This window comes from Marmota monax, unplaced genomic scaffold, assembly GCF_021218885.2.
Source record: "Marmota monax isolate L192 unplaced genomic scaffold, Marmota_monax_Labrador192_F-V1.1 WCK01_AAM20220418_F8-fsc00047, whole genome shotgun sequence".
In the NCBI taxonomy this organism is placed as follows: domain Eukaryota; kingdom Metazoa; phylum Chordata; class Mammalia; order Rodentia; family Sciuridae; genus Marmota; species Marmota monax.
The window spans coordinates 2,336,487-2,359,881 of NW_026692072.1; the positions used below are offsets into that span (position 1 = coordinate 2,336,487).

Below are 23,395 nucleotides of genomic sequence, written 5' to 3' on the forward strand. Positions count from 1 at the left end.
AATGCAAAAAAACAACAAAGTACATGTATAAAGGCATCAATTGGTGTGAATATCCTTTATATACAGAAATATGAAAAATTGTGCTCTGTATTTGTAATAAGAATTGTAATGCATTCCACTGCTGTCATGTATTTAAAAAAAATAAAATCAATAAAAATTTTTAAAAAAGAATTTACAGGATTGAATTCATCTTTTTCCTTCCTTATCCAGTGGGAAGCAGGTCTGGGGCTTAGGAGGAAACACCCATGTATTATGGAAAACAGGGAGGCTACAGGTCCTTGGCATACCTAAATCTGATGTAAGCGAACATGTGGCTTCAATCCAACTGCTCTAAAACATACTACAAAGATTTATTTTATTTACAAAGAAGGGTTTTAGACTGGATCTAGAACATGAGAACCAAGGGCACATGTAAATCAGCTAGTCCCTGGTATTTTCCTGTTTGTGTCACCTGATGGCACCTCTGTCTTTTTTCTCCTAATCGATGACTCACCAAGCTCCAAGAGTTGGTGTTGAAAAGACAGCATGGTCTTTGGCACACACATTATTTGGTACCCTTAGTTCTATATTAAAGGACTACAGGGAGACATGGCTCTAGATACATGTAGCCCAGAGACACAGTACGCAGGAATGAGAACAGAGCACACCTGTTTTGTAGGTCAGTAGCCAACCCTTGTTTTATTGAAATGTGTACAGGAGATTGGAAAAGAAAAGGACCAGAATGCACTGTGGCAAGGGACAAAGCATGTGCCACATCCTACCTCAACCGTGCCAGACGTCCTGCAGGCAGCTCTTTGGAACTTGGTTTGGCTGCAGGCTCCACAGAGGCTTTGTGAAGCCCAGAACTCCTGAGGTCAACCCTCAACCAGAGGTGACCTTGACATCCACCTCACTGAAAGGTGGGGAAGGCCACCAGGCCAGTCAAACAGGAAGGTGTTCTTTGAAGAAACTCAGGTCTTGAAAGCTCTAGGATCTTCCCAGTGGTTTCCAAGCAGGCGGGAAGAAGGCAGTGGCTACCAGAAACTGAGTTCTACTCGCCCCCCACTGAGTTGTGTCCATGAAATCAGAAGCCCTGGCAGAGCCAAGTTCATGGGCAAAATCCACACTTCAGATCCACACTGCGTCCTGTAGCCCAGGTGCAGACAGGTGCATGGAAAAGCTCCCCGACAGGCCTGCAGCTGGCTCACTTCATGTTCCTCTCGATCCAGTCTTTGAAAGGCAGCACCTTGGTAAACGCTGTGGAGAGGCTATGACTACAAGATCTGTCATAGCTCCAGCTGACCAGCCCCACCAGATGCCATCGTGGCTCAGGTGATGCCCGGCCAGGGAAGGACATAGCTGCAATGCCCCCTGTCTCTGCCGTGCAGATGTCCGAAGGGGCACTGGAGTCCTGGCTGGCACAGAACATGTTGTCGGTGACACTCACGGGGATGCCACGGTCTTCATGCTGCTCCTCACACAGCAGTGAGTCCACCACCCTGACCACCCCAGAGCGCAGCGTGTCGTTCTTGAAGCCAGGGCTCCTCACATCTGCCAGGATGTTCCAGCCAGCCACAGTGAGGTGGGACTCCTGGAAGGAGATGCTGAGGTCCCTAGTGGCAGCGAGGCAGATGGGCTGGACACGGGTGCTGATGCGGGCCTTGTCCAGGAGCTTCAAGATGGCGATGTCAGCGTCCAGCAGTATGGGGTCGTAGTTGGGATGCAGAATGATGGCAGAAATCTACCAATACAAGGAATGGACAGCAATGGTGAGCATCCATGGCAGACAAGGACAGTCAAGTTTGGGGGCTAAATTATTAGGAGAAATTGTTCAAAAACCAGGTACCATTATTTGACATACTTTGCTCAAGAAATCTTAGAAAGGAATTGCTCTGTTTCCAGGACTGCAAATTGAAATGACTACTGGAGTCTGGTAGATGACATTAAATAAGTGGAGTATTCAGGTGAAGCTACAGAGAATTCAGGAGGCTGAGGCAGGAGGATTGCAAATTCAAGGTCAGCCTCAGCCACTTAGCAAGACCTGTCTCCAAATAAAAAATTGAAAGGACTTAGAATGTATTTGGGTGGTAAAATATCACTGGGTTCAATCCCCAATATAAATAAATAAATAAATAATAAAATAGGGCTGGGGTTATGGCTCAGCAGTAGAGCACTCGCCTAGTACATAAGAGGCCCTGGGTTCGATCCTCAGCACCATAAATTCAATAAAATAAAGGTACTGTGTTCATCTACAACTAAAAATTAAATAAATAAATAAATAAAATAAGTGGGCAGAGGCCTCTTCATTCCAGCTGATCACTGCTGTACAGAAATGGGCCAACATTTTAAATTTGCCAGAGCATGGACTCCAGATCTTTAATTGAAACATCTTAATTTTTTAATGGTGGTAAGTAACTAATGAAGAAAACATACATCAGCATCATCAACACATAAAGCCCAAAAGCTACCTCTGTAACATTTCATGTGCCTACATGCCAGCAAGATAGAGCCATGTTTTGTAACAACATCCCATAATACTTTCCCCATAAGAACATTCTCAGAATATATCATAGACTTTTTCACACTCTTCCCTGATGTTCCCCAGTCTTGCTGATCACCCACTTTGACAGAGCCCTCTAAGAGCTCCCATCTGTGATACCTTATAATTTTTAATGTTTATGTTCTGTTACTGGAACTGTGTTTGAGCACATTTCCTTGAGGTTTCTTTTATGTCACACTCATCATGATATATGGGTCTCTCTCCCACTAGCCTGGACTCTTCAGAGTGAAAACCACTCTTTGTTATTTTTGCATCTAGTTTCAGTGAAAGGCACATTGTGGTATCCCCCAAATAGATGGATGGACAGATAGAAGGATAGGACGAGAGATGGATGGATTGATAGACAGATGGGTAGGTGGATAGATGGATGGATGGATGGATGGATGGACAGAGAGATGGGTGAATTGAAGGCAGGGAGGGACGCAGGAAAGAGCAAAGCATTCTGTAAATTGATGAGGAATGTCTTGGATAGGATTTGTCTATCCTCAAAGCCTACCAGGATAGCGCCCAAATGTATTAGGTGAAACCCAGATTGTGATCACAAACTATTTGTTAATGTACTTTGAACCTGGCTCTGTGCTAGGCTGTGAGGGTCCGGTGACATAGAATGCTTATGGAGTAGATGGTTTTAGGCCAAGCCAGGTATTAAACAAATAATTTCACTAACTTTTAATTTGTTACGAGCTACTAGACAAATTATATGTGTATTTTACTTGGAGGTACTTAAATTCTTTTTTAAATATTTATTTTTTTAGTTGTAGTTGGACACAATACCTTTATTTATTTATTTATTTTTATGTGGTGCTGAGGCTTGAACTCAGGGCCTCACACGTGGTAGGTGAATGCTCTGCCAGTGAGCCATATCCCCAGCCCAGTAATTGACTTTTGATAACCATGATGATAGATGGAGCTTGTCTCTTACTTTTAAAAGAAGCAAATCGGGGAAGGACAGGATGGCCCTTCTAAATGCCCCTTTCCAGTACCTGTCGATATGTAACACCAAGCCCCTGGCATGTGCCAGGCCCGGGACTGGTACTGACATGCCAAGTTGACAGGGCTGACATGGTCCTGCTCTCCTGTGCTTAGAACTAGTTGAGCCAAAGCCCCGGTTTCCAAGTTGAGCCCTCCTCTCTCACCCGTAAGCTCTGGATGGTCTTCTCATCCCGGTCGTCATCCCGGTAAAACTTCCCCAAGACGATTTTGAGATCTGCTGTCTTGATGACGGTGACCTTCCCCAGGTCAGTAACACAGTGGGCGGCCACCACCACGGTGCGCTCGTTCACCAGGGCGCCGCTGCAGACCAGAAACCATGCGCCCTTGTGCAGGCCACCATCGTGCACCCCACTGGTCCTCCTGTAGATGGCTGCTTGCCATGGCCAGCGCGTCCCTTGGGTCTTCAGAGAAGTGATGTTCTCGATTTTCCCACAGACTATGGAGAAAGCACCAGTTCAGTAATACCAACTTAGATATTTCCATCCAAAGGGGAATGCATCTCTCTACCAGGAGAGCACCAACAGGAAAGGTGGTCCCATGGGTCCAATGACCACTAAGCCATCTCACCTGGTTTTCTTCTTCCTTTAAATATTAATCTAGACGCAATTGGTTATAAAGTCGAAGGTTAAAATTGGAGATTTTATAGTAAAATGAAACCCAAATTGTGATCCCAGGCACTTACTATCAACAGGACTTTGGTCAAGTGACCTAATCTTTTAGAGCCTCAGTTTCCTCACCTGTAAAATGGACAGAGCAATAATAATGGTCTCATAGGGTTCCAGAAGACTGAATGAGATGATGTATACAGACCCTCAAAAATATCATGACCGTCATGATAAATGTGACCGCCATGAACTAAACCACGCTGTTCTCCTTTCACAAGGGGAGAATGGAGAGAGGAGCTGGGTCCTGTTCTAGACACTTCCATATATTATCTCAGTAATCACCATCTTAACAGAGGAGGTAATTAATATTTAATTAATTAATAACAATTACCTAATTAAAATCACTGCAGGGTGGCTGTGAAATGGAGCTTAGGGTAGCCAAGATGACGTAACTAGAGGCGGCCTAGCACCTCTAACCCCTCCCCACTTTCTGTTTAGTTCCTGCTCTCTTCCTCTTCTCCCAGTAAACATGATAGAGTTATCCACAGAAAGTATGCCCCTAGGAGTTCATGACTCCGCTTTTCCTGGGAAGTAAGTTCAAACCAAAGGAAGACACTTCTAACCAAGGAGTTCCAGGTATCACCAAACTAGGGAAAGCCATGCAAGACCATTCCTTTGGACAATGGGACTCTCCCCAGACATCTTCATCAAGGTGAATGGCTTTATACAGGACGCTTTGGAAACTGGAAGATGAGCCTTGACTCACTAGGGATGCAGGATGGGGCCCGCCCACTCCACTTCCCGGTCCTCAGACACGTCCTCCGGCTGCTGCCCAGGCGGCGGTAGAAGGGTGAGAAGCACTCATACTGGAGCTGGGTGTGCAGGTGCTGGTACCCAGGGGGCAGGTCTCCAAAGGGAAGGGCTGGCTTCTTGGTAGGGGCACCCTGCATCTTCTCCTTGCTGAAGGCTGATGAATACAGCTGGTGTAATGGCGTCTCCCTGGGTCAGAGCACATGGGGCCAGAGAAAGGGAAGGGCAAGAGACTGTCACCGTGGTCCTTTTAGCACCCATGCCAGGTCCCATGTAGATATGTGGTTACAGAAGAAGAGGAAAATGTCCTGTCTCTGTCTCTATATCTCTGTTCTTTCGCTTCCTTTCTCTTCTCTCTCTCTCTCTCTCTCTCTCTCTCTCTCTCTCTCTCTCTCTCTCTCTCTCTCTCTCTCATACACACACACACACACACACACACACACACACACACTGTACCCTTCACCTCTACCACTGAGCAAATTCTCTTGTACGCCTCAATCTTTTCATTCCTCCATTTCCATTTCTGGCATGCTTCCAACTGCCTCGGATTTTAACCAAAGAGAACTACATCTGACATAATAGCTGCTATGCAAAGACACTACACACGCACACACACAAATTTAACTGCGAAACTAAATAGAAAAGGGAGTTAATTTGAATGAGAGCATGCAGGAGTACTTTTTTTTTCCCCTCCAAACATTATCATAATGGGGCAATATTAGGAATTGACTTGAACTAAACTGTGTTGATACAGTAGCTTGATTTAGCAATTAGCAGATGTAATTAGTTCACCTCGGAGAATAGAAATTTCTCTCAGGGCACATTGATTGGGAGAAATATGAACTGTTGTGTGTAAATGTGGAAAGGGATATTACATGATCCCTAAAGGTGAAGGCCCCAGAGACCACTCTGGGGTTCTTGGGGGAGATATACACACATTGTTCTGCTTTGTGTTTGTTTTATATTGGTGCCCACTGAGTGACAAGCTGAAATCCCTTTATGGTTCTAACCAGGTCTGTAATTCTGGGAGCTTCTGCACTTGCTAACAAGCTTATCTCTAGGCCACTGAAGGTTCACACTGCCTTTGGGGGCTCCCCAGGTGAGCCTGGCTGTTGGAGATAGGCAGAACCCCCACCCCCCACTTCAGCAGCCTGCCTTCCAGAAAGATACTGAAAAACCAAATTTCAGGTTTGCTTCTCATTTACGTGAGACAGCAGGCACTTTGCCACCTAACCTCCCATTAAAATTGTCTTAAAAACTGTGTTCTTTTTGAGAGGGGTTCCTCCTCAGGATGTCTCTTTGGGAAGAACAGGTGGATTCCACTTATTGGAGAGTCCAGCCCAGGGAATCACAGAGACCTGGAGACAGGGCCGAGTTTGAATTCCATTGCCACCATTCCAAAGGAAATGTCTTCCCTAAAAGGAAAAGACTTGAGAGAGAAAGAGGAAGGGTCAGAGGCTGACGGGCATCCTCACCAAGGAACACTCCAGGGCGAGCCTGGTCACTGGAACTCATTATCACTAACCCTAACAATAGCTGCCTTTAACAGGTGCTTGTATGTGCAAGGTGCTTTGCTAAGAGTTAGTCTAGTGCATAAGGGAGCAGACCCTGGAGCCAGATGCTGAATTTATATCCTGGTTTTGCCACTTCTAGCAGTGTGACCGGGGGCAAGTTACTTTACTTCTCTGAGCCTCAGTTTACCCATCCATAATAAAAACGGTAATAAAAAACCCGTAATAAAAAGAACAATGCCTTCCTCAGAGGCTACAGTGAGAATTCAATGAGCCAAGACATGTAAAGTACTCAGAAGAGCAGCTCTACATAGAAAACATGCAATAAGCGTTAGCTATTCGTGTTGGATTTAATCCTTACAACAATTCCCAGAGACTGCTATGATTATTCCTGCATTTCAAGAGAAGGAAAAAAATAAAAGGCTCAGCAAGTTTAGGAACTTTCCTAGGCATACCTAGAACTAAACAGGGGCAGAACCAGGTCAGGAACCCTTGACTATCAGTCACTCCAATGTATTCATTCAGTAAATATTTATTGAGTGTCTTCCACATGGCAGGCACTGTCTCAGGCACTAGAACAAAGCACATAATGCCCCTGTGCTTGTAACTTCTGTATTTGGAATGGGGAGACAGAAATTGAACACGTAAACCAAGACAACTGGTAGAGAGGGAGCTGAGATGAACAAGGCCAGAGAACACCAGGTAAAGGAGTCGGTGGGCAGTCGGGGGTGGTAAGCTTGGCTAGTTTTAAAAGGACAGTCAAGGGAGGCCTCTCTGTCAGGTGAAAACTGAGCAGAGAACTGAAAGAAGGGAGGCAGTGAGCCTCAATGGGATCCTGTGGAAGAAGTTTCCAGACCAAAGGAGGCACAAGAATAAAGTCGTACAGCAGAACTGTGCTTGGGGAGAGAGAGGAAGCCTTCCTTATTGGAGCAGACACAGTGAAAAAGAGATGAATAGAACTGGGCCTACTGTCCCCGCCCCCCAAGGTGGTCTTCACCTCTGTCTTCCAGAGCTCACATCCCTGATGGCGACTGGCCATGCATCTCTAGTTTCTGGACTCCACCATCCCCTCTCTCCATGACAAGAACCTCTGACTGCCAGCTGGGGTTTAGGAAGGTGGTCTTCCTGATGCTAGCACCTAGAAGCTGCCACAATGCATACACAGTAATTTAGGGAAGACTCACATATGACAACCCAGTTCCTCAAAGACCATCTGAGTGTCTTGCTTCTCACCAATCATCTACTTTCCCACGATCCAATAAAATTTGTCCATCTTCCAACCATTGCTACCTCTTGGCCAAAGGCAGCTGGCTAATGAGCTTCCAGGGAACAAGCCCTATTCTTTCATGACCATTTAGCACTAAATGTCCCTAAGAAACCCCAACACAAAGTAGAGAAAGGGAATGGGAGAGGAAATCTCCATTACCCTTCCTAACAGAGTGCAGGTATTTCAGTCTCACCTTGACTGGACCTGCATTGGAAGAACTCTCCTTCTCACCAGGTCTGAGACCTTTGGCTCTCGGCAGGCTGGGAAAAAAAAAAAACAGACAGGGTCGCATCATCTGTTTTCAGACTCACTGTTCACATGGCTCAGTTCAGACCCATCCCTAACCCTCTTTCTGGATACCAAGTACTCATTCCCCAGACTCAGAAGCAAGACATGTCAGCCAAGCTTGAATAGTTCGCTTAGCAAAAAAGCATGCTGCCTTTCTCCTAAATTGACAGCTTTCTCTGAAGAACTCTGATGCCTCTGAAAAACTCCTCCACCTAGGTGATTTGGGGCCTTGACGATTAATAGATAGGACTATCTGCTTATGCGTCTAGCATTAGCACACTTGATCAGAATGGAATAAAATTCAAATGGAGTCCTAATATACAGCCCATACTGGGAATTAGAAGGTTCTCATTTAAAACCAGGCAGCAATGTCAATCATAGATAAGTCTTGTGTAATTGATTTTTTTCCATGTCCTTTCTCGCTATTAAGGACCCCAAAAAATTTTTAGGAGACAACTCAAAGCTCAGTTTAATTTTTCTGAAGTCTCCTTTTTTTTTTTCCACAAGTGAAAAGGAGTCCTTCCCATCTCACTTTCCCAATCAAGAGCAGCCAACACTTGTCCAATTAGCGACTTAGAGTACTTTAGTTGTATTAATTTGTAAGAGAAGAGTTGACAAAAATCTCCAAGGACATATGTAACGCCGTTCCCATACTTAATGAAATAAAACATCAGAAATCTATGCTGGTGGGGATGAAAGTCGTTTCTGGCTAAAGTCTAAAGTGATTTATTCCTTTCACAAATCATTCCCTTTCATTCCTTTTCCCATGATTCAGGTTGTTGACAAACACCCAGAAGGGAAAGTAGAGGACTGAGGCAATTATCTGGATAATCTAGGACAAGAACACGCTTTTCTTCCCAGTAAACAGCCAGATCATTGTGACTGTCCCCCAAAACAGAGGTGCCGTTAACCAGAATCAGCTGGAAACTATGCACCCCCACTGCAACAGAAATGGTTCCAACCGCTCTCTATAACATTTCATTTCTCTGGCTCCAACTTACATTTTGCAGTTTACTGCCTGGGTTGCCTCCCTTTGCATTTACCAATGCCTGGTAAGTTACACCTCTGTAATTTCCCTCTGTCTTCCATCTGAAATGTCATCCCGACTCCTCTTCACATCTACAAATCCTCCCCAGCTTTCCAGACAGGCCCCAATTCTACCTGCTTCATGCAATTATCTCTATTTCAAGAAATTCCCTCTCTCCTTTTCCTGAACTATCCATTTAGTTCCTACAGCTGTCTGTTGAATGTTCAAAGATCTACTATGTTTGTCTTGAAACATCTTAACTGGTCTCACCGATCCCAACATAGGCAGCCAGGGAAGATGAGTCCATTCAGTTTTGACCTTGGATCTGCATATATAAACCTCAGCCCTATTGTTTTTTCCTGAACTGTTCTGATAACTATGTCACTCTCCTCCATCAACTCAAGATGCTGTGATTACAGTAAGCAGGTCTTCCCTAAGTCCAGAAAAATGAAGCAAATATTTTTAGGGATGGTTTCCAATCTAATAGATAATGTGGTTCTGGAGAAAACTTAAGAGAGAAAGGGACCCCCCCACCCTCCAACACACACACACACAGGGGCTTAAAATAATGCATTAAAGCTATCAAAAAGCACAGTAACTCCATCTACCCCTATAGGATCCTGAAACACCCATAAGTTACCTTTTATGCAGATGGGCTGTTTCCCTGACCACTCTCCATTCTGTTGGCAAGTTCTTTTCTCATTCCCACTAAGAACATAGGAGTTATTACAAAAGAATGACACCACAGTGCCGATTTTTACATATCGCCCATTGAGCAGTCCAGGACCTCCTGTTATTTTCTTGTACCCATTGACTGGTCCCCCAAGATCTGAGCAGTTTCTTTCTTCAAGGACTAAAAGTGAAAAACAAGAGAAAAGAAGAACTGTTAAAAGTCTGAGTCATTTAACTTTGGAATAGAATCTTTTCATTATTTCATTGAATTTAAAAATACAGTGATAACAAGCCTGCTAACAGTGTGCGCAAAAGACTTACCAAGAGAAATCTCATAATAGCAAATGCATGTATTAGACACGTCTTTCCTTGTTTTAATGATTTATTCTTAGATGGAGAAATATTTCATTCTAAATGTAAACAACTTTGACACAAATCTGACTCTTATGATCTTCTTCTTTTTTTTTTTTCAAATTATAGGAGCTGGGCAAGACTGGACAAGAAAAATATTTCACCTAGATTTTATGATCAGGATACAGGCATTATTAGTTTTCAGTGTTGTATTATCTCCCTCATTTCCTATTGCTTGAGCAATTAAATTAGACTGTTCAGTTTCCTATTTATGTTGTATACAAAAAAGTAGAACTGCTTAACAACAAAAATACATATATGAAATAAATTTAGATCTTGTATTTCATATCAAGAAAAAAGTGTTTCAAGTTTTAGTTAAAACTACTAGAGGACAATATCATTGCAAAAATATTACAAATTCCCCCTGATGCCCAAATGTAACTTTTTATCTGTATACTTAATATTCTTAATATTCTTAATGACTTAAAGTAAAAAGGCATCCCCAGCCATTCTGAGCACTGAACAGGATTTAGGTTTAATTTGCAAAAATTCTAATAGATAAGTAACATATTTTTCTCATACAGATAATGGCACAATACTGAATATGACCTGTCTAAGGAAAGAGAGTGAGTCCTCCAAAGAATTCAACTGAATTTGGGCACTAATCTATCATTTTCCCTGGTTTCTTTTTAATAATTTCTTCTAAGACACAGGCTCATTCCTATAAAACAGTTCTCGTGTAATGCAGTTATGCATTTGACGTACTTTCCTTCCCATAACTGTCCCAATTATCTTCCAAGCAACTTACTTGCTTGTCTCCAGGCAAGAAAAGAATCTTCTTTTAAATAGCGCTTTTAAAACATTCAAGAATTAAAAATAAACAACTTTACCGGGTGCAACTTGGCAAGATTGCTGCAATTAGCCAACTGACTGGTTTGTCTCCTCTAGGATTATCCATAGCCCATGTGGCAGATGATCAATAACACTCTGTGTGCTTTGGGGATTATGTAATATGAGTGATTTCCCTGGTGGGTGAATCCAAAACTCCTATTTTAAGTGTTAAAAAAAAGGGACCTCACTGAGCGAGACTGTTTAAAATACTAAAATGGTATAAAGAGGGCAATGTGGCTTTTTTATGCTTCAAGTGGTCTCAGAAAACCCTAGTGCTTGTATTTTCAGGAATCCCTCTCTGATGGGAGGGGGAGGGAGAGGAAGCAGTACATGTCACCTCCGTGATGGCGCCAGCTTCTTTTAGTAGATGCATTCAGTCTGAACATATATCCCAGAGGGTGACCACTGGGGCTCAGAGACCACAATAAAAAACGTAGTGTATCCTGCCTGTACGTTTAAAATAATGGAACTAGTTGCCAACATAAAACTTGGGAGAATTCACACAAAAATAGGTCTCACTGGGTTCTCACACAATTCAGATCTTCAGTCTCCCAGCCTGCCTCCCCCAGAGCGACAATCATCTGGAGCTGAGAAATGGCTCTCTGTTCACCTGGGAGGCGCATTCTTCACCAGGCTGCCTGGCTCTGGCAAGTGTTTGAATCTATGGCCAGTTGCCTATCGAGAGGCTATGATTTATGCAGTTCAAGTGTAGGTCCTTGTTTATTTGTTTTGAGCTTTACTACAGCTCGTGGTCAAAAAAGATTGGGTGATATTTAAGGCCATTGCTGGAATACTGGGAGAAAATGAACGAGACTGCAGCTACATCACCCTCAGCAAAAGATAAGTCTTTTCTACTGATGGTTTTGATAGGTGAGCCTGATAGTGGGGTTGTCTTCCCCTTGAAAGGAAGCTCTTCCATGGTTTGCTAGTCTCCCATGCCCTGGGCTGCCACAGCAGGGTTCTCATGGAACACACACACACACACACACACACACACAGTATTTAATGTGGGCTTAAATACTAGGAACTTTGGAAAGTTCTTGAGCCCTTGGAGATAAAGATTTAGGACAATCCAGGTCCTTTGTTTCTCTCACTCAGGAGGCTATAAAAGAAGTCTTAAAGAGAAATTAACTTGGAATACACAAATACCTCTGTTCAAGGGTAAAGGATGTCACTAAACATCTGCAATTCTTAAATGCATACAATTTTATAACTTGACATTTTTGAAATCAGGTCATAAGTGTTGTTTTCACACCGAGATTTCTGTACAACTTAAATTCAATATCTTAGAATGGAGAACTATGACAACTATTATTTGGTTTTAAGTTATTGCTTGTGGAATGTCATCATTAGGATAGAGCAAGTAATGCTTCTATGTTAGGATCCAATGGAGTGTTCAGGGGACTGAATGCTTGTTTCCCCCTCAAATTCATATGTCGAAATCCTAAGCCCCGATATCATGGTATTAGGGAGAGGGAGTCTTTGGGAAGTCATCAGATCATGAGGACGGAGCCCTGGTGTGTGAGATTTTTGCCCTTATTGAAGGCAACTCAGAGAGTTCTCTCTCCCTCCTCCTCCATGTGAGGATACAGCAAGAAGACAGCCATCTATGAACCAGAAAGCAGCCCTCACCAGACAGTGAATCTTCCAGCGCCTTGATCTTGGACTTCCCAGCCTCCAGAACTGTGAGAAATAAATGTTTGTTGTTTAAATCACTCAGTCTACGGTATTGTCTTGTAGCAGCCCCAACTGACAAAGACAGAAGGCAAGACTACGGCTGAAAATCAAGGGAAATATAGACAACAGAATCAGATTTATAAAGGGTCCAGCAAAGTGGTCATCTGACACTACTTAAGAATATACTTTGTATACAACCAGGAATATGAAAAATGGTGCTCTATATGTGTAATAAGAATGGTAACGCATTTCACTGTCATATATAAATGAAAAAAATGAATTAAAAAAATGCAAAAAATAAATAACTCCACTGAATACATTCCAGCAATAAATGACAAGATTGAGAACTTCAGCAGAAAACCAGAAATGCTGGAAAAAAAAAATAACCTAAGAAAAAAATCAAAAACTGAAAAATTTAGTAACAGAACTCAGTGGATGGATTTAATAGTAAACTAAATAGAACTGAAAGACAGCTTATAAGAAAACTTTCAGAATGAAGTTGAAAGAGACAAGAAGGTGAAAATGTACTCGAAAATCTAAGAGGTTCATAGGACACAGTGAGAAGGTAAAGAAATACATAATTAACATTCCAGGAAAGGAGACAGAGGGGAGAGGGAGGTGGGGGGGGGAGAGGGAGGGAGGGAGAGCAGGAGGGAGGAAGAAGAAAAAGAAGAAGAAGAGGAGGAGGAGGAGAAGGAGAAGAAGGGGAAGAGGAAGAAGAAGATGGAGGAGGAGGAAGAGAGATGACAATGGTCAGAAACAATGTGCTAGGAGATAATAGACGAAAACTTTCCTGTACTCATGGAAGAATTTGACCTACAGATTCATAAAGCCCCAAACCAGACAAAAATGAAAAAATAGATACATGGGAATGTTTTAAAGCAACCAAAGTGGAGACAGACCAAGGGATTTGAAAACCATACTTTCCGATACTTGCAGTCATTGCTGGGCATGATGGCACACACGTGTAATCCCAGAGACTCAGAAGGCTGAGGCAGGAGGATCATTGGCTCAGCAACTTAGTGAGGCCCAAATTAACTTAGCAAGACCCTGTCTCAAAATTTTTAAAAAGGGAAGGGGGGGGGGGTGGCTAGCAATGTAGCTCAGTGGTAAAGCACCCCTAGGTTAAATCTCTAGTCCCCAAAAAAGTGAAAATTTAAATAAAATAACAATTGTAGTCATTATCTTTACTGATAACATTAAGAATGATTTTGCTTCTTTATACTTTTTTTCAAGTTTTACAATCATAAAGTAAAATCATAAAAGTTTGTTTTTTATCATTTTTATTGTTGTTTCTGTTTTTATTATTTTTTAAATATTTTATTTTTTAGTTATAGTTGGACAAAATACCTTTATTTTATTTATTATTTATTCATTTATTTATTTTTATGTGGTGTGGAGGATCGAACCCAGGACCTCACACATACTAGGCAAGCGCTCTACCGCTGAGCCACAACCCAAGCCCCGGTTATTATTGTTTTAAAAAATCAAACAAAATATTTTTGAGTGCTCTCCATTAAACATCTAAATCTAGCATACAGTGTTTTATGCCTTGTTTTTTGGTCCAACTGTCTCTCAGTCCATGCAAATCTCTTTAATATTTTGTATAATCACATTATACAATTTTGCATGAAATCTCTTAAATAAGTCTTGTAACTAGACTCTGGTAGAAAAAATACTGGCCTCTAGGATCAGATAGATATGAGTTCAAATATTCATCTGGTTCCCCAGAGTCTACAACAGCAGGCACTTATTAAATAGTTGTTAGGGGTAGAAGAAACAAAGAGTGAAAGTTTTTCAATCTTGTACTTAAGAAACTAAGAGCTGGGAACCATTAAACCTCCCCAACCATTGCTTTTCTTAACTATAAAACAAAATAATGACACTTACCTGGCTGGGCTGGTTTTGAGGAGTCACAGAAATAACACAAAGTTTCCTTTTCCCTCATATGCCTTTGTTTACAAAGCACTCAATGCCTTTAAAAGCCAGTTCCCCAAATTTAATACACCTTAAAGAGCACTCCAGAGAGAAATCTTAATAGCTCATTATTAGACCTATTCAAGCACAACACAGCCTTCCGCTCTATTTCCTGGGCTTTTGGTAATGTTTACCCGTGATGAACTTCCAAAACTGTGTTGATTCAGACTTCTGGGTACCAACCAGGGTGTCTGTTCATTTATTTTGTTTAATCTTACACAATAAAGCCTTAAAATTATATTCCTATATCAAACAGCCCCTGAGTGTTATTCTTTCTCTTTCATTTTCTGTACTTTCCAAAGCTTGCATACTCCCTTGTGATGTTTTTTGAAGAGAATTCTAAAACTTTCTCCATCCTTCCTTCTCTCTCCCAGTTGACATCTACCTGGTGGGTACATAGACTATCTGCATCTCATCAGAGCTCCTCCCTGTGGATAGGTTTCAAAATGATTTTCCCCCCTATGTGTTCTCTTTTTAGAAACCTTTGTATCTCCCCATTGAACAGATTCATGATTCTTTCTGTTTGATTTTTCAAGGACTTTAGGTTTCATTTCTCCTCAGTGGGATGGATATTTTCAGGCAAAGCCAATTGAGAATTTAAAATATCTGCATCCCTGGCCTGAAGGAGCACCAAACTCCTGCTTTGTTAAATAAAAGATTGCATGATTAGTAATAAATAGCACATTTCCCTGTTACTTTTGGAACTCAGCCTGGGGACATTAACACACTAAGTTTAGCATGCCCCCACATGCCACTGCATGAACAACAGCAGTCATCAGAGGTACATTTCTCTGGGGTCTTGTTTCAAGTAAGCATTTCAAGAAAGCCTTCTCTCTCCCTGTTTTCTTTCCCAGGGCCACGGAATGAGGGAGTTCGCTGTGAGTTCACTTCCCATGTGATTTCACACCTGACTGCTCACGTGAAGGTTTTGTGATGGCTCTTGTCATCACCATCACTGGTGTCCTAGCCACGTCCCCTTAGACTCACAAGTCACCCATCCCTCACCTTCGACATGTGACAGCTGGGGCCTGCAGCCTTCAGAGGGTGCCCTTGGGCATGGCCATCCGCTTATCCAGAGGGAGGGCTAAAAACAATACCTAGAGTTCTGTCCTCCTCCCATGCCCACCCCAGGCTCACCTGTAGCCAATATGTGGAAATAGAAGAACCCAATCCCTGTTCTTTGAGGTTTGATTTACATTCCCAGAACCCCCAAGGGGGATGGGCTGAGTAGAAGATTACTTGAAAATATTCTTGCTTGATGTCTTCCTCTTTCTTATCTTGATTCTTCAACTCCTTGCTGGTTAATCACAGGAGTAATCCCTTTAGTGAATCGCCTGGGCCCATAGGCTTGACTCAGGTTCTGTTTGGGGGAGAAACTAACCCAGCAAAGCTCTATCGATTTCTTAGCTGGGCATCAGGGCCTCTCAGGTTTCTTCTCCATGGCACTGGTGTCTGTGATGAGGCCCCAGAGGGGCAGTGGGCTCAGCCCGGATGTGGTGCCTACATGCCTTTCAGCATTCCTGGGTGGTGACGAAGCCTTGAGAAGGCTGTTGGGCCAGGCAGCTACAGGCTGGTCCTTAAGACTGCACTCAGTCTCCATGCTTGCTCCTGGGCTCCAGCCCAGCCCCACAGCAGCCAATCTGCTGTACCTGAAGGGAACAGGTGATCTGAGGCAATGAGATTCCTCAGAGCAAACAGTGCAGACCAGAATCTACCATCAGAGGAGTCTCCTTGAGGATTTGGCATGGTCCATGTACAAGACTCTTTTCACAATCCTGGGGTACCAAAGAGGACTCAACAATGATTGAAATTGAATTTCTCTTGATTCCCTGAATTATGGGGCTTAGAGTTGGATTTAAGATGATTTAAAGCAAATAAAATGTTATCCTTTTCTCCCCTGAATGGAACAGTGACAGCAATACCTGTTACAAAGGCACCAAGTGGAGATGGCTAGGTCCAGAGGTCTGCGAGCAGGGGACATGGCGATGGAGACCTCAGAAAGTCTATCAGATCAACATGCAGATGTCTTCAGGAAAAGTGGTTCTTCAGGGCACACTAATAATTTAGCTTCTCTGTTCCCTCTAGTCAGAAAAGTAATATTGAATGTGACAAAAGGAAGTCCACATTCTTCATCCCTAACCCAGGGAGTGGACACACCTTCTGGCTGTGGAAAGACAATAGACGTCTTTTTCCATGATATCTCTGTTCACCAGTATATTCCCGTCCATAAAAGTGATACATTTTCCTAAATGAATCTAAAATCTTAATATGATACACTAGCCCCACCCCATGCATATTTGTTTTCTCCTTTTACTTAGGTCTGCAAGCTGTAAGATCATATTTGGAGACAGGAGCTGTTTATAACCCCTTAGGAACTAAAGAATCCAGTTGCTGCTTTGCCTTTTGGAAGCCAGCATGTCCACCTTTCAGAGAAGGACTGGGGAGGTGCTGCTGCCTATTGATTTGACTGATCCCTTTGCCTTCACATGAAATGTTTAATGAATACCTCCTCTATTCCCGGCAGAACAGGACATGGGAAGAGGTTTTTCTTTATCTTGAACATAGGACTTTTTCATTTAAACCCAGAAATATAAGTGACATCGGTCCAGGATGATTACCCTAAAGTACTTTAGATATCTCAAGGCTTTCCTTGGCCTCCTGTAGGCAGTTATAGACAAAAATGGTTGGATACTTTCCTTCCAGCAACTTATTCCTCAGATCAGAATCTTACCAGACAATCTTTCTCAATCAGCCAGGTATGGTGGTGACACCTGTAATCCCAGCAGCTCAGGAGGCTGAGGCAGGAAGATCACAAATTCAAAGTCAGCTTCAGCAACTTAGTGAGGCCCTAAGCAACTTAGTGAGACCTTGTCTTAAAATAAAAAGATAAAACAGGCTGGGGATGTGGCTCAGTGGTTGAGCACCCCGGGTTCAATCCCTGGTCCAAAAAATAAATCTTAATCAAATAAATTCCTCATCATTTAATTAGAATTTTAAGGAATGTTATTATAAGAAATCCAGTTTTATTTCCTCAGGCTGACTCAACTCACTCTGACACACCCAAAAAAAGAGAGAACCCACAGGGTGGGGGTGGGGAATGTACATAATGTTTTTCATTAGCATTAATTTATCCTAACTAGTGCCTTTCTTACCTGTGCTTCTAAAAGTACATCAGAAGATAGGACCCTAACCAAGGAATAAAATAAAGGTGATCACAGAGTCCTTAAATAAATTAAAATAGGGTAAGGGAGGGGGGGGTCTCAGCAAATACTAGTCAAGCGTGAAATTTGACTGTGGCCTTGGTTGCAGTGAAGATGTCCCTGGGTGTGATTGATTGAACTGTCTGAGCCTGCTGTGTTGTGTGACAGAAAACCACTTATCTATAGATAGGAAGCCGGGTGAAGTGGAACCAGGTTCTAATCTAGACGCTTCTGCTGAGATTAACCACAGGGGCCTTGTTGGAATTGGAGTTCCCAGTTTTATCACATTTGTGTTCTCCCTCAGTCACTAGACAGAGATCACCACTCAACCAGGGCACATGGTGAAGCTATGGCAGTGTGGCCAGTACATCAGGGCATAAAGCCAAAGATGAGACAATTAGAAGAGAGATGCTTCTTCGTGATGGAAGCAGCCATGCTCCAATTGCTGCCTAAATGGGCTAAATGAGCATTCAAACAAATCTTTATTATTGGCTCTCTCCAAACATCACTGGTATCTCCACTCACTCCCTGACCCTAAAGAAGAGGTGTGTGTGTGGAGGGGGAGGGGTGTATACAGATTATAAATTCCAACATTTCCCCAGTATTCACCCTTAGACACAGGAGAGTAAAGGAGAGGTCAGAATAAAATTATATAAATTATATGAATTATATAAATTCCTGAGTCTAATACTGTTTTTTTTAATCAGCAATGCAGATGATTCATACTTTGAGAAACCTTCAGATAAGGCTAACCCCTAAAATTTATGTTATTCATCATTGATCAAAGATTTATCTAAAACTTTAGAGAAGCCACCAAATAGTGATTTAGCTGAATGTGATCGCTGATATTCTGGGAGAACATGACTAGATTCTGGGCTCCCCAACACCTGCCTCAGCATTATATCTGGACATGTCTCCCAAGGTGTTTCCAGAAGAGACCAGTGTTTGAACTGGTATAATGAGTACAGGGCTTACCCTCTCCAATGTGGGTAGGCAGCATGCAATTCACTGAGGGCCTGAATAGAACAAAGGGATGAGATGGAGGAAGGGAACATTGTGTTCTCTCTCTGCTTGGCTGGCTGAGCAGGATATCCACACTCGGTCCTCAGGACTCCTGATTCCCAGGCCTTCATGCCTGAACTGGAATCTACACCACTGACTCTCTACATTAGAGCCTTCAAATTACTAGCTCTCCTGCGTCTCAGTTATGGGGGTTCTCAGCCTCCATAGTCAGGTGAGCCTATACATAGATGAATCTCCTATTGGTTCTACTTCTCTGGAGAACCAGGGCTAACATAGCTCTCTAGGCTCTACTAAGTTAGCTCTTCAAGAAATACACTTTCAGAGAGGTGTTTGAGGTTAAGTTCCCCCAGCAGTAGCACGTGAGACTAGGTTTTGAGTGGAAGCAGTTTATCTTGGTGGCAATCCCAGGAAGGGCCAACAGTGGACTAGGGAAAATAAAGACCGTGAATTTCTTAAGTTATCAAGCAAGGTATCACTGGGGGGAAACTGAGAATCAGTGCCATTTAGCAACTCTGGGAAACAATGGGACATGCCTCATTGTTATCCCACTCAAGGAGCAAGATACCAGTTCTCACCTATGGAGCACCATCAATCCTTTGTTGAAGGATGATGGGATAAGTACTAACTCTACATGCCTCCGGGATGTCCATAGGCCAGAGGGTCTTCACAGCTGGAGAAGGTCTCAGACAGGGTTGAAGGAACATGAGGGCAGGAGTCAGTTGAGTTGGCACACACTGGAATAGTGCAAGCGTAAACAGGACCAGTCACTTTTTTTTTTGTATGAGAAGGGGAAGGATCTAGTTTTTAGAAATATCTAGTAACAAAGCATATTAATATTTTTATAATTTACAAAAAAGAAATGTTCAACATTTCCCCAGTTCTCACCCTTAGACACAGGAGAGCAAGGGAGAGTTCAGAATAAAATTAACAATCTTTGCAACTCTAAAGGGGCCTGTGTTTGCTTTCTTTCAATCTCTATTCCATCTGCTGGTCTTCTCTTTGGGATTGTCCTATTTCTGCTTCTAAATAATTTTAACCTAGTTATGATTGCTTATGTCCTCTTGGATTTTGGAGATGGTTTGCAGCGATTTACGAAACTGTGAGTAAAAAGCACACATTTCTGTTGGCAAATTGTATGTTAATGAAATATTCATGTCAGCCTGATAACCAGCTGAGCGGAAAAAGTAAGTCATGATCCTATTCTGCCTTTTTAGAAAGAGCTGAGTTTCTGAGCTGTAAGATTATCTGAGAATTAGCAAGGGAAACAGGGCCAAAGTCAACGGAGCCCATCACCCCATGATGGAGCTGGTGGCAGGGGCCAGGGACGGAGGGACATTCGTCTCTATTCTTAGCATACTCTTGGGATCTACTCATTCTCACTCATCACCACAATCAAGGGAACCACTTGTGACAGAATTTTGGTTCTGTTTGGAAAAGGCATTAACTTTCTCATTGGGGCTTTGTCCTCTCTGGAAACCTGATTGAACATGAGGCCAGTGCTCAGAGACAACCTTCAGATGGCCTTTTAACTCTTCCTCACTTTCTCCTGTTCAAACTATATTTGAGTTCAAATTGTATCTAGACAAAACCAAATACTTTTTTACTCAAAGAAGGTCTTCACCAACGAGGAATAATGACACCCACTGATGATGTCATCTGCACTGAAATCTCTTTTCATCCCTTTCCAGCCAATGGCATTCTGCCTCTGTGTTGCTTTCCAGCCCTCTGCGGGTGTGAATGAGACACTACCCATGTGAAATTATGCTTGGATTGCACACACTGCTATTTATTCATCCGGCAGCAATTTGGAGGCTGAGGCTTACAATTAGCTATTTGATCTTAATCAGTATTGTCTTGGGCCTCTGGTACACTGTGTCTTTCGACCACTACTTTTCCGGTGTTTGGATGGCCTATTTAATTGGATAGCTAACACTGCCTGTGCCTAAGAGATAGGTCAACTTTGACGACTTTTCAGAAAGCTCTAGTCATTTAATTCCTTGGTCCCAGTCAACCTGGCACATCCCTGTTTGATAGAGTGAATGGGTAGGATAGGTAACATACCTAAGTGGTTCTCCACCTACTATATCTGCTATGGTAATAATAGTGTTCCTGGGGTTTCTTCAAATCTCAGAAGGTTTCTGAGTCAGCTCCAGGGTAGAGGGCAACTCTGAAAGGTAGAGGGCAACTACCGGAAGAAATGTCCCCCTGTGGTAATCATAGTTAACTTTTTGAAATATAAGAAATGTTCGCTATGGAAATGGTTGTGGCTCAGTGATAGGGCGCTTGCCTGGCACGCGTGAGGCTCTGGGTTCAATCCTCAGCACCACATAAAAATAAATAAATAAATAAAGGCATTGTGTCCAACTACAACTAAAAAAAAGAAAAAAAATGGCCTGAGCTACACAACTCTATTTCAATTTGAGGTTCCTCGGCTGCTGGGCACATCCAAGTCCTTTGATTCTTCCCAATGTCCGGCATAAAAGATGCACTTAGTAATCCTTACCACCCCAGTTGCCACCACCAAAGGCCTTCACTGCAGGAAGTTGTAGCCAGAAACTATGCAACATGTGACCCTTTCCTGTACTAAAAATGGGCTAAGATTAGGCTTGTTCTATGGCTTTGCCCAAAGGCAGAGAAAATATAGGCCATGCAGCTCTGCCATGTTTCCCCAGTACCTGGTACACTTCATGGACACTCAGAAGTGTTTGGCTGGATGCATCTGTACAGTGGAGATGACAGAAGTACCTACCATGCAGGAAGTTGACAAACTAAGGGGGCAATGTCCCATGAAGCACGGACGGAGCCTGGTCTATATTAGGAATGGAGAGAAAAATGACTATTGCTGTTCTTTGTATGTGGATACCAGCAAGAACGTCCTGTTCTTAAAGAAGAGGAAGCTTTCGCCTTCGGGAGCAAGGGAGAGAGAAGTAGTGAAGGATCCAGGAGGCAGGAGCCTTTAAGGAAAACTGGGGGATCCCTAGCCTCTGTCAAAGGGCTGGGGTTCATCTTAGGGCCAATGATGACTGGGATGTGTTATGGTTTGGATGTGAGGTGTCCCCCAAAAGCTCATGTGTGAGAGAAATTAAAGAAGGTTCAAAGGAAAGATGATTGGGTTGTGAGAGTCATAACCCAATCCATGAATTAATCACCTGATGGGATTAACTGAGCAGTGACTGAAGGCAGGTGGGGTGTGGCTGGAGGAGGTGGGGTATTTGGGACTTGGCTTTGGGGTATATATTTGTATTGGCAAATGGCGATCTCTCTCTCTCTCTCTCTCTCTCTCTCTCCCCCCCCCCCTCCCCTTTCTGGTCATCATGTGAGCTGCTTCCTTCCACCACACTCTTCCTCCATGTTGTTCCGCCTCACCTCAAGCCTGTAGAAATGGAGCTAGCTGTCTATGGACTGAGACTTCTGAAATTGTGAGCCCCCAAATAAACTTCTTCTCTTCTACAATTGAGCTGGCTGGGTCTTATAGTCCCAGTGGCAAAAAAATAATTAAAGCAGGATATTTGTTTCCATCAGAAGTTAATTCTGCAATGCTCTCATCCTTCATCTATAACTTGTGCCCTCTTCCCAGCCTGCGGTGGGCACACAGCCCCTCCCAGCTCTAATGGATTACCTCTTAGCCTGGGACCCAAATAAAATCGGCCTCCTCCATTAAGCTCTGCCTCAGTGACCTCATCTGCTAAAGCAAAGCCAAGAGGGCCTTGACCAGGAGCAGCTGATGAACACAAAACTGAGTAGAATTATGGAGGCTCTGGCCCTTCCATGCTCCAGGGGGCTCCCTCCCATGCTCTGAGAGGCATGCAGGCTAGAGAACAGTTTACATGGCCTCTCCTGCCTTCTTGTTATTTGGGAGAAATGCTGCTATGCTACAGTGATAGCCAAATGCACCCTTGACAAGACAACCCCAAGCACCTTACCCTGCATGCAACAGCAATGCTTTGGTTAAGAGGCCACAGAGTCTCTGCAGCCCAGGAGAGTTCATAACTTAGATGTCACTTGGTCTGTGTAGACTTAGGAACAAGCATTGATCCAAAAAAAAAGAAAACTTTCCCTCTGAGCTACACACACACACACACACACACACACACACACCTTGACAATTGTTAAAGGGCAGCGTCTACTGTGTTCAGTAACAGTTCTTGTGTTTTGGATCTAAATCCAAATGGATGGTGTCCCTCTGAATATACCAAGAGGAGTTCAGAGGTTCATTGCCTTGTCAGGAAGAATGAGTGGGTGGGAGCCCCAGGTACTGTGTATGAAGTCAGCAGTCTATCAGCTAATAGTCTTCCTGGGGCTCCTCCAGTCTGAAGGCTTTGGATCATTAAGTGCTTGTGAATAATAACTATGGATCCCTGAGACTCTTCTCCATGGAATTACACTCATCTCTTATACCCTCTTATGTCAGGTTATTCATTTCCTTTTTCTTTCCCATCCCTCTAACAAGATACAAAACTGATGCTCTAAAACCCAGGTCTCCAAAATAACCACCAGGGACAGGCACACATCCCACCGTGTGTTAAATGAGTGACTACCAAAACCCCATGAGAGAACAGAGGCT

The 23,395-nt window shown here is 43.1% G+C and overlaps 1 protein-coding gene across 2 annotated transcripts in view; it reads right to left on the minus strand.

Moving 5' to 3' along the window:
• Window positions 1–659: 659 nt before the first annotated feature.
• Pamr1 (peptidase domain containing associated with muscle regeneration 1) overlaps window positions 660–23,395 on the minus strand; it is a 77,543-nt gene continuing 54,807 nt past the window's right edge. Inside the window, exons 7-12 of one of the 2 annotated variants that reach the window (XM_046454847.2) lie at window positions 12,587–12,637; window positions 9,681–9,893; window positions 7,919–7,985; window positions 4,904–5,136; window positions 3,676–3,968; window positions 660–1,720 (exon numbers count right to left, since the gene is read on the minus strand). In XM_046454847.2, coding sequence (XP_046310803.1) covers window positions 1,184–1,720; window positions 3,676–3,968; window positions 4,904–5,136; window positions 7,919–7,985; window positions 9,681–9,893; window positions 12,587–12,637 — 1,394 coding nt within the window. In that variant the 3' untranslated portion in view covers window positions 660–1,183. The remainder of the gene's footprint in view (window positions 1,721–3,675; window positions 3,969–4,903; window positions 5,137–7,918; window positions 7,986–9,680; window positions 9,894–12,586; window positions 12,638–23,395) is intronic. The other variant, XM_046454853.2, reaches the window with a different exon arrangement.